General features: G+C 37.8%; 1 protein-coding gene across 34 annotated transcripts; it reads right to left on the bottom strand.

Moving 5' to 3' along the window:
* Positions 1-1112: 1112 nt before the first annotated feature.
* On the bottom strand, positions 1113-12024 carry LOC109635441 (complement factor H). Of its 34 annotated transcripts, none has more exons than XM_069533404.1 (15): positions 11794-12024; positions 10851-11036; positions 10644-10743; positions 9833-9903; positions 9151-9333; positions 7150-7215; positions 6905-6985; positions 6657-6731; positions 5527-5592; positions 5281-5376; positions 4064-4102; positions 3950-3991; positions 3801-3852; positions 2695-2770; positions 1113-2500 (listed from the first exon to the last, which is right to left on the bottom strand). In XM_069533404.1, exons 1-14 carry the CDS (start codon positions 11867-11869, stop codon positions 2713-2715), a joined length of 1191 nt encoding a protein of 396 aa, XP_069389505.1. In that variant the 5' UTR covers positions 11870-12024; the 3' UTR covers positions 1113-2500; positions 2695-2712. The 34 variants fall into 34 exon arrangements, with proteins under 34 accessions (XP_069389505.1, XP_069389513.1, XP_069389500.1 ...); XM_069533412.1 differs by having other exon boundaries at positions 5281-5361; positions 6905-7000; XM_069533399.1 differs by having other exon boundaries at positions 6905-7000.

Here is a 12024-nt window from a genome sequence, read left to right on the forward strand (position 1 = left end):
GATGGGAGTCGGCTCTCAGTCCAGCTGTGATGCATTTTATTCACTTTAAAACTTCCTGAAAGAGATTGATGGATTTTTATCTCCATTAACTTTATGTAGCCAACTCAAGTAGCTCTTTATCTAGACTCTCCAGTATCTTTTAATGTGTATTTAGTCCGTTAATGTATTAAAACACACTAAAAGCATATAACTCTATAGTTTATTTATGTATATTTCTAAACAAGTTAATCTCATAGCTAATGTGTTTTTAAAACTCTTCATTACACAAGACGTTTTTTGTCTGAATTCATCTTTAACTTCCTATTTTATCTATTTATTTACATTTGAATTGAGCTGTTAATTCTGCTCTAATCCTTTTTTTATGTTTGACTTTATTGGGTTTTCTCTCTTCTCTCATCTGTAACATTTTTTCATTCTTGTATTTGTGCTCTAATTGTCTGATGCTGTGTGATCTCCATGTTTGCATTTAGTTGTTACCTCCACCAGGTAAGTTATGTTCCCACTGCTGTGGTTGTTTGCTTGTTGGTTCATTAGCTGGCAGGATTAAATAAAAACTAGTGGACCATGAAACTTATATTTTATACTTTCCTAAACATTGTGAGATTTTTTACATTTTCACAAATTCAGAGGACTGATATCTGTCTCTGTGTAATTTAGTGCAGCTTGATTGAATTGAAGGGGACTGTTGGGTGAAGGTATGTATGATTATCTAGAAGACGCTGTGTTATACTCATACATGACATATTCATGTTCTATGTAAAGAGCTGCAGCTGTTTTTAAAAGTAGGCATGGAATTTGCCTCTACCCTGATTTGCTATTACAATAACATTATAGGGTTTTTATTTATATTTCACATCACTGAGAGTAATGTCTAAAAAGCATTCTGTGTTAGATAACACTCACAAGAGTTCAACATTAATAATGAATAAAAAGCGGATTTAGGGGCAGGGGCGGATCCAGAGTGTTTTCAGGTGGGGGGGGACAGGGGGGTAACAACATTTAAACTGGGAGGGGGGGGTTCATGTCCCCCAGAGGATGAATAGCAACGTGTGTCACCTTTTAGTGTTAGTGTAATAATCCCATCAACACCAGCTGTTGCCAAATGACAAATGTTCGGGAGGTAAAATGCTGCACTGTATTAGCATTTAGCTCAAAGCACCACAAGTACAACAGCGCCATTGGCGTATTACTTTTTTTAAAAAAGAACACAATAAAACTTTTCTTTTTTGCTGGGGGAGCTGGAAGATGAATTAATGGACAATGAATTCCTGTCAATACCACCACTGTGGGGGCTTCTCTGAGAAACACGACAAAGCTCTGCCCTCTGGTAATAAACTGTCTGTCCACATAAAGAAGATGAATGACTGCAGTTATGAATGAATATCCTGTTTGTGATCATGTCCTGCTCTTACAAAGAAGTTTTATAAATTTCAGTCCAGATAAAGTTATTTCATAGCTATTGATGGAAGTTGTAAAATCTGACCACGTATTTAATGAAAGCTGAAGGCGGCTGCAGAAATCTTTTCTTCCGATGTTGAAAGGCCACAGTGGGAGCGTCTGGCTCAGCAGCGGTGCAGGGCACAATGAAACAGTGTAAGCAGGATTTATTACAGCTTTCCTCTGTACACTGCTCTCCCCTGCCAGGACAAAGACTTGCTCCCTCGCTGCTGCCATGGCTGCCGAGGCTTCAAAGCCTTTTTTTCCCCAGTAGTCTTTCACGCCCTTCATATATCAGCCTTCAAATATCAGATGAAGGGTTTACGAACTTTTAATTGATTGTACGTCATTGGCTCGATTAGTTAAATTCCACATTCAAGGTCTCAGACATTGTCATCACTCTCCTCAGTTAATATTGTTCTGAGGATAGTGGAGCTCAACGGCTCATTGATAGTAGGAACTCTGTCACATCACTTTTTCATGAAACAAGGTTTCCCATTATTTTAGCCCAGCTCCCTAAAAAAAACGCAGAACAATAGACAATGATGGAAAGAAAGTCAGGAGGTGAAGAATGCAGCAGATTGTATCTTCATCAGTCGCCCCTGCGGTGGACAAATTGAATTAAGCACATTGTGCGCTTCTTGAATCACCTTTCTCATGGCTCTGTTCTGACAAAGCAGCACATTAATAACAGAAACTTATGGATTCGAGCTTCCACAAAAAAGTCCAAACCAATATTTTTTTTTTTTAAATACTAATGAAAAGTTTAAGCCAGTTTTTATATAAATAATGTACAAAATTGTAGTGGCAAAATTATTTACATTTTTGTGTTAAAATAATGTGTAAATAGAAAAATACATTATTACAAAAAAGTGCTTTTTGATCATTGAAATGTAAAACTTCCATTTAAACAAAACTACTTCTCCTCTGCCCTCTGAATAGCAATAATATGAAGAGTTGTTTCCCCTTCGACTGGGAGAGGCGCAGTCAGCTGGCACGTCCGCTCGCCCAGGTCACAGATGTTCTTTAACAGATAGGAACGGTTCCATTCAAAGAGCTGGCGCTGACAAGACATGAAGAGAAAACAGTTGTGGTTTGAGCTTCATTCACATAATGGAGCAAAACAAAAAGGAAAATGGATCATAATTCATGCTTTTTATGGCTCCACTTGTAGGATAATTATTAACATTCCCACTTTAACACTTTTAAAACAGAAAATCAACAAGTAAATGTTTAATAGGTATTTTTGACGGGTACCTGAGTGAGAAGGGCAATCTAAAGATTTTGGAAGTGTAATAACTCCGGCTTCAGGTCTTCTCTGGTGTCATATGAGCTATGGTGTCACCAAATAAGGAATTTGAGTCAGAATTCTTTATATGAATTGTTTTGATGTTAAAATTTCAACAGTTCACCAAATGTATTTTATTTTAATTGCATTCTGGATTAGTGTCCCACAGTGTTAGTGTTAGTCATTGCAGCTTTAAGAGCGTAATTATTTTTTCAAATTTAGTTTAACCTTGGTTTAATAAAGTGGGAAGCTTGAATATGAGTATATAAGTAAAGAGAGGCATGATTAATGTTTAAGGAAAGTTGATTTGGTTTAGAAAATTAATTTCACAAGATAATTATCGAGCTGTTATTTGATGGTTATTATGATGAGTGTTGGGAGGTAACAATGTACATTTACTTCATTACTGTGCTTCGGTACATTTTTGATGTGTCTTTACTCACATAGTTTAATTTTCATATGCATATCAGTAAATATATGTACTTTCTACTTCACTGCATCTTACAGGCTACAAGTTACTTTTAATACTTGCAGTTTGTTTAAGAGCAAGTATGTTCTTACTTTTACTCAAGTAGAAAAGTTAACGTGGTACTTTTACTTTTACTATATTACATTTTAGTTTGCACATTTGTTTGAGTACCACCACTGGTTGTGACTATGAATATTAACTATTAATACTCTAATCCATATAACTTTAACTTGATCATCAAAGGCATTCCTTCCCAATCATTCCAACCTGCAGGGAATAACTGAGCTGACATGAGTTTCCACATCACAGCTGGTTATGCAGTATTAAAGGATTTCCTGTTGACTTCCCTCATTCCTCAGCACAAATATGGAAACACAGACATCTAGATTTCCTTTCAGGGGTCAAAAGCTAAAAAGCTGTTAAACCGGAAAAAACTGAATCTGCTGCAGCGTTACCTTTTGTGTTAATTCACTGCACGTTTGCTCAGAGAAATATGTGCTCATAAATATCAAAAGACGAAAGGAGCAGAAAAAGCAAAGAGATGGATAAAAAGAATATAGTGTGACCCATGCATGAAGGAGTTAAGAAAAAAATATTAAATCTCACCCTTTTCTCCTCAGATAACACCTGTATAAAGCGGCCACAAGTATAACTGCAACTGTTAAGAAAAGAAAATGAAAATGAAAATGCAAATTGTATTTCAAGTGCAATATTTAGTTAAAATGTGAATTCCAACAAGAAAAATAAAACATTACCTAGTACAACGCATACGAGAGAGACTATAACAGCCGTATGTCCTGAAAGACACAATCAAAGTTAGATGCAGATAATCATCCACATCTTTGTACGACCAGAACTCAATTACTTACCGGTATCTGTGTAAGTATTCACACCCCCGTCGTGTTTGTCTGCAAATATAAAATCCTATTATTACTATAAAGTGCCATAAACAACAGGACTGTTTCAAGTTACATCAAACACTCATTAACATGAAGGTCTGTTACAAGCAGACCTTACCTATAAATTTACAGCCAATACCTGTAAATTTATAGGTAATACATAACATATTTGAATTATTTTGACAGTATATTTTGGGATGTAGTATGCAGAAAGAAAATCTGTGTTTCATCCCATTTACCTCAGTTTGTCTGCGTTGGAACAATGAGGAGAAATATATTAAAATATTAAATGGGTAAAGGACTGAGGAATAATATCAGATAAATAAAATAGCAATAAAAATCACAAGACATATATTAGCGTGTTAAGGAAACAGTTTGACGTGTCTGGGAATTGCGCTTGTTCGCTTCCTGGTGGAAGATAAATGACACAGATGGGTAGTTTAGTTTAGCATAAAGACTTGAAACAGAGGGAAACAGCTAGCCTGACTGAAACTCACAGTTCATGTTTCACTATATCTCATCTCTAAACTTTGCAAAAATCAAAGTATAAAAACACATTGAGTCATTTAATGTCTGGTTATATCATATGTCTCCGCTGGTCATCTGGCAACTGTGAGGGGGCAAGAAATACTCTGACATTTAACCGCCTGTTCCACTGCAGCTACTTGTTTTACACTTCTGCCAGAACACAAATAGACATAATTCCCAAATTATCAAATTATTATTTTTAGAGTCATGATAAGTTCTATTAATTAGTTCAGTTAATTACAGACACGTCTAAAAAGTGTCCCAGTGTCGGTCTGATGTGGAGTCAGCTGTTCTCTCTGATATTAATTTTCATTCTCCTCTTAAATAATACTCACTAAGTTTGTATGTTACATTATACATATCAGACTGTATAATATATAATCACACTCTATAATATAACATAATATCATGGGATCTTATATCTTGCATTCCAGCCAGGTTGTAATGCAAGAGAATCAACAAGTAGTTGTCAAACTGTCTCTGCCACCTAAGAACAGAAGCATCAGAAGGATTCTCAGTTGTGCTCCAGTTTGGATCTAAAGCGTCTCGTCAAGAAGCAGAAAAGCCATTTGTGAACCAATGCAGCGAGCAAATAATCAGCTCCTGCTACCAAGCGCGGTGCCAAAGAGGTTAATGAGCTCAGCCACATGTTCCTGTACCTTGTGCTGTAGGTGAGACTGTTGCTGTTGCACTGGTTGTTATAGATTTATCTCTGTGAGCTGCAGATATTGTCGATGAATCTGTGGAAGTGGACACTGACGTGACATGGAGACATGATCATTGTCAAACTATTTTTTCACTCTTAGGGACATACAGTAAGGGGGGATTAAAGGGAGCATATAAAGTGTTTAACATAGAAATGATTATCTGTGTGAATGATTTCTGATTGTAAAACATTTCTCTACCTTGTGCTGGAGGTGCAGGAGGTGGTGTTAGTGTGTTTGGTGATATTCTATCTTCTGCTGTCACATCTACGAACGAGAAGACTGCTGAACTTATCTGAGGTCACAATAAATATCATTCATCCCATATGAAGCTGCTGGTGGAGCATGTATGTGCAATGCATTTCATTTTACATGCAGAATGTGCTGTGGCTACATGCTATAGTTCATGCTACTGGTGTGTACTGCTGTGTTAGGTGAAGGACAGTTTTGACTAATGACCAACTCATAGTCTAAACCATAGACTGTAAATAAATTGTCTCCACTTCCTCCCACTCTCCAGAAATGAAGTCAAAATATCCCAGATACTAATGCTGGCAATTGCACACTGGAATCAGAGTCTGCTCACAAGTGATCAGAGGAGGGAGCCACAGTATAGAGGTCCCACCAATACACACGCCTGATTTAGTTCAGTCAATATCCTATCTGCTAACATGGAGGAGGCAGGGTTCATGAAACTGAAATGAAACTGTCATGTCGTCCATCTTTATAAACATGAGCATGATGAGAATTTAGGGAGAGCAGATACGTGACAGGTGAAAAGATAACGTTTGTGAATCTGTGATATTGCTTCATAAAATAATTCAAAGAGGGGATAAGTGGTGATGTTTAAAGATGAGTGTGCACCATTAATTACAAACAATATTTTACAGATGAAAATAAGCTGCTTAAAACGTTTAGACACTCGACACTACACTGTAAAGTTGCTAGAGAAGGCTGATGATGCAAGTCTTGGTTGGTTTCCATAGAGATTGGAAAGTTGTTTAAAGACCTTGTCTGTGGTTTGACATGTTTTTGCCCATTTTGTCACAAATCAAGCAGAAAGTACATGGAACTTTTTAAAGCTTAGTAGAAGCTTTCTGACTCATCCTTGAAACATCCTTGGAAATTGTGCAGTTCACAGTCTTTATATCTTGTGGTTTTTTTCTGTGTGTATTTATATTATACACATCAGACTGTATAATATATAATCAAACTCTATAATATAAGATAATATAATATGATCTTATATCTTGCATTCCAGCCAGGTTGTAATGCAAGTGAATCAACAAGTAGACATAAAAAGTAGATTCAAACTCTCCATCTGTCTCTACCTCTAAATGACGAAGTTGTTGATGAAGCTCTAGTTGGAGCAGCTTCATCCTCAGTTGTCAAACTGTCTCTGCCACCTAAGAACAGAAGCATCAGAAGGATTCTCAGTTGTGCTCCAGTTTGGATCTAAAGCGTCTCGTCAAGAAGCAGAAAAGCCATTTGTGAACCAATGCAGCGAGCAAATAATCAGCTCCTGCTACCAAACGTGGTGCCACAAAGGGTTAATGAGCTCAGCCACATGTTCCTGTACCTTGTGCTGTAGGTGAGACTGTTGCGGTTGCACTGGTTGTTATAGATTTATCTCTGTGAGCTGCAGATATTGTCGATGAATCTGTGGAAGTGGACACTGCCGTGACATGGAGACATGATCATTGTACACTATTTTTTCACTCTTAGGGACATACAGTAAGGGGGGATTAAAGGGAGCATATAAAGTGTTTAACATAGAAATGATTATCTGTGTGAATGATTGCTGATTGTAAAACATTTCTCTACCTTGTGCTGGAGGTGCAGGAGGTGGTGTTAGTGTGTTTGGTGAAATTCTATCTTCTGCTGTCACATCTACGAACGAGAAGACTGCTGAACTTATCTGAGGTCACAATAAATATCATTCATCCCATATGAAGCTGCTGGTGGAGCATGTATGTGCATTTCATTTTACATGCAGAATGTGCTGTGGCTACATGCTATAGTTCATGCTACTGGTGTGTACTGCTGTGTTAGGTGAAGGACAGTTTTGACTAATGACCAACTCATAGTCTAAACCATAGACTGTAAATAAATTGTCTCCACTTCCTCCCACTCTCCAGAAATGAAGTCAAATATCCCAGATACTAATGCTGGCAATTGCACACTGGAATCAGAGTCTGCTCACAAGTGATCAGAGGAGGGAGCCACAGTATAGAGGTCCCACCAATACACACGCCTGACCAATCATGAGTCAGTTTAACCCGTCAATCATGGCGCTTGAACCCATTTTTACAGCATCAAATTAGAAATGAAAACCAAACAGCAGATCAAGATACATAAGTGTGATAAGAACCACCTGAAATGACAGAACCTAAATTATTTTGACATGTACTTTGAACATTTAGTTAGGTAGATGTCCTATCTGCTAACATGGAGGAGGCAGGGTTCATGAAACTGAAATGAAACTGTCATGTCGTCCATCTTTATAAACGAGCATGATGAGAATTTAGGGAGAGCAGATACGTGACAGAGGAAAAGATAGCGTTTTTAAATCTGTGATATTGCTATTGGTTTTTTCATGTGTATTTAAACATACATTTAATTGTGTGGTATATCATTTACAAGAGTTGATTCCTGTGTAACATACTTTCTCATGATGCCCATGTTAGGTAGTTCACTGTTGTCCTTGTTCAGCTGCACCCAAAGATTGATGTTCAGTAAAAATATCTCAGTATTATACCATAGGGGAGGAAACAGATAAGAAGTCTATATGCATTAAGTCATGTCATGGTCGTCGTTATCTTTGTGAGAGTGGAGACTCTCTCATCTTATCTCCGAGCAGAGACAGGAAGCCAACCCCTGACCCTAAACATATAGCATCTTTATCTAAAACTATTCTTTAAGGCCTCTCAACCATGTGTCAACATTGAATCAACACTATGCACATTTAAAATAGCAGCTTCTAAATGAGTTTGATGGCTCACTGACATGGAATAGAGATCATTTTCCCACTTTCATTCCCACTCCTCAGCCTGAACGTCTGTTCTCCTGTGAGAAATTAATAACTGACTGGAAGTCGCAGCTTCAATTGTCAGAGTCAGGTCGAGCAAGTTCAAGAGTAAAGCTGAACTGTAAGACTTAGAAGTTATTAAAAACCAGCGTTACTCTCCAACATTCAGCCAGGAAACGATTAAAATGTGAAGAATTCTAAACGGATTTGTTATAGCTGCACCTCTTCTGGTTCAGGAAGCTGGGGAACATGGGTAATATCCTCCATTCAGTTGTGTTTAAGTTAAGTGAAGGGGACTGTGCAGTCAGAGCTCCCTCTTGGTTTTGTTTCCACATGAAAACCACTACATGTATTGCTCCTCTCGTTCAACCTGAGATATCTGTATTCTTCAGTTTGGTTGCATGTTATCCAACATGTCTACTTGCTCACTGTGAATTTTCAGGAAATGTTCCTGTTGTATTTTAAAATGGCCTCACTCGGACATTTCACAAAAGGGCTGGCAGGAAAATAACCGTCCGGAGCAACTGACTTAGACATTTGTGTTCGCCACAACTTCTCCGATGGTGATAAAAAATGATGGTGACAAATGTTTAGTGAGCTAGTTCTGGTCTCATGTCAAGTGATTTCCATGCTCCAGTGAAATGAATAGAAATAAGTGATGTGAAAATGGTCGGCAGTGTTCATTAGTAATCTGTTAAAACATGCAAAACCGTGTCATGAAAGAACTTCACTTTACAGTACAGAGGATCAACTGTAATCTGTGGATTAATAAACACATGAAAGCAGTTAAGACTTACCTTTGCATTCAGGAGTCTCAGAATCGTATTCACCACTTTCACTGCACATGGTGCTCTTGCTACCAATGAGGGTGTATCCTTCATTGCAGGTAAACTGTATGATTTCTCCATATTTGGGATTGTCCTGAGAATCCCACAGGGTGATGCCGTTGGCCACTGCAGCAGGTTGCTCACACGTTACAACTGAGAAATAAACACACTCATATCATGACAGAGAAGTACACTTATAATTAACATGGTTGTTATATAACTGTGCTCAAAATCACAAATGGTTCTACCAAGCAATTCCCATACAGCAGGAATTATTTGGCCCAGATGTGACCCACAGCCTTCATGAGTTCAAATCTGGAAAACAGGCTTGGGCAGGTGTTCTGGGCAAGCTCATCCAAACCTGGGCCAGATAAAAGAAATCGGATCCGCGCCAGAATTAGGGAAGTTGGGCCAAAGAACACCGGCCCAATCCTGTTTGGCAGATGACTTGTTGATCTTTTTCTGCCATTTGTCATCCAAAATGGTTTTGATAAATATTCAATATAGTGCTGAATACGTTTCAAGAATTCCAAACTTTTACACATAAAGATAAGTATCACATTTATCTTTCAACAATTTCCCAACTGGGATCAATAAACTTCATCTAATCTAACATCGTCTTATTTATTGTTTCAAAAAATGAGACACTTACTTTCACACTTGGCTTTTCCAATCCAGCCAGAAGCGTAGCACTTTTTGTAGCTCACTCCACTGATCTGGAATCTGACCACAGACCAAGGAAAATGAGGCAGAACTGTTTATTTCATGTGGAGTCGACGAGCCATGATTTTCTTATACAACTGAAAGGTAATTCCAAGTCTGACACTAAATTCCTCCAGTGCTTAGTCAAGTACCTTGTATCAACAACCCTCTTAGAGCCAAGTTTGTAATCAGAGGAACTATGAAGTAAGACTTTCTGGCAAAGCCTCTATTTGTCTTTCAGGACTTTTTAAATTTCTTTACAGATTCCAGCTTGATATCAAACGTCTGATTGCCAGCAGCATTATAAGGTAAAGAAAAAAATCAATCTACTGATGCTGCTTTTAGACACGCCTTGAAGTGCAGACATTTTCCGAAGAGGTTGTATGTGAGGACGTCTGAGTCCGTTTCTCCAGACGTTTTTCTGCCAACACCCTCGTAAAATGTCCGTGCGAATCTACGGAAGGTAGATTCACAGAGAGTGATTGGGCCACGCCAAGTCTGAATTTGTCAATATTACATTGAAACTGCTTGAGGGAAAAATTAAGATATCAATTTCCGTTGACCCACATTCAATTATTGATATGATGATTATATGATCATGTGAAATCTGATACATTCATTCCTTCATACATGAAAAAGTTCATGTCTGAAAACAGCTGACTCCTCTGTGTTGTCACTGGAGCTGCTGGCTGTTGGACACCTTTACATTTAATACATGATGACGTAAGCAGGAACTAAATACCTTTTATGTTTCTACTCACCCTTTATCACAAAGGACTCTAACTTCAGCCCCAAACAGAGTTCCACCACTGATGTTGAAACTCATGTGAGGCTGAGGTTTGGGGGGACCACAGTCCTTCTCTGTAAAATAATAAAACAAACATCAGTGCTGTAATTAGCCACACAACAACAGAACAGAGCTGTTTGGTTGTAAATGAAGTTATAAATAAGTTAAAGATGGGACTCACTTTTACACTTCAGATCTGGTTCTGTCCAATTCCCACCGGTGCAGTTCATGACCCCAGAGCCACTTTCTTTAACTAATCCGTTGGCACACTGCAAAGTGGCATGAGAGCCTTCTGGGAAGTTATTCTTTAGAAGTGCTTCATTTGTCAAAATTATACTTTCACCTAGCTTGGGCTGGGGACAGTTGGCTGGAGGAAAATTTGAGAAAAGAGAAAATGACAATATTTTAAAATCAGGCATGATGTGAAAATGACTTGACAATCTGATTTGCGTGTGTTTGATTTGGTGAATAACTATTTTCTAGTTTAAGTTTCTATTTTTTTCCAAATTTCAAGTTTATTTGTGTCATTCCAGCCACATCTGTAAAACGTAAAGTGAAACTAACATATGTTTCTCGGGGCTATGTGTGCACATGCAAACATTTAAAAGACAAAACAAAAAGCACCTGTTTTTAAGACAAGTGCAATTAGAGTTTAAATGAGTTAAAAATTATTTTTTTGTTCATTTTTTTTAAATTTAAAACCAGACCTCCCCATCATAAACTGTTTCTCAGTTACTAGTGTTGTTATTGGTTAATAAATCATATATGGTTATAAATATGTCTCAGAAAAATATAATAAAAGCTACGAAAATCAACTAAAATGTAAAGGAATTCAATATCACATAAGAATAATGGCCCTGGCTAATATAGTAATTACTTACAGTAGTCTATAATATGCTGTTGATGCCATTTCTCTGTGCCATTACAAAGAAAAACCCCATGAATCCTTTGCAAAGGATTAAAATACCACACATATGTAAATATTAAAGATATTATTAGTTGTAATTGCAGGAGAAGTTTTTACTCTGTTATAGTCGACAGAAGCAGCAGGATGAGTTTTAAACCTGTCATGTGATCTGCTTGGTTGATAAATATTATCTCACTGCTCCAGATGTTTCACTGACCTGCAGCATTCAACACAAACAGCTGCATCACCAGCAGGTACCTCCGCCGTCCACAGGTGTCCAGCAAAAAGTCCATGTCCGGCAGCGGAGGGAGACAGAAATAAAAGAGTGATTCGGTCCCTTCTGTCCTATTTCTTCTGAATCAGAGGTCTGAGAGTCGCTCCTCAGCTCAACAGTGAGTTTCTTTAGTGCAACACAACGACACGAGCTGGTCACACTCACTTTAATACT

This window comes from Paralichthys olivaceus, chromosome 2 (genome assembly GCF_024713975.1).
Source record: "Paralichthys olivaceus isolate ysfri-2021 chromosome 2, ASM2471397v2, whole genome shotgun sequence".
Taxonomy (NCBI): domain Eukaryota; kingdom Metazoa; phylum Chordata; class Actinopteri; order Pleuronectiformes; family Paralichthyidae; genus Paralichthys; species Paralichthys olivaceus.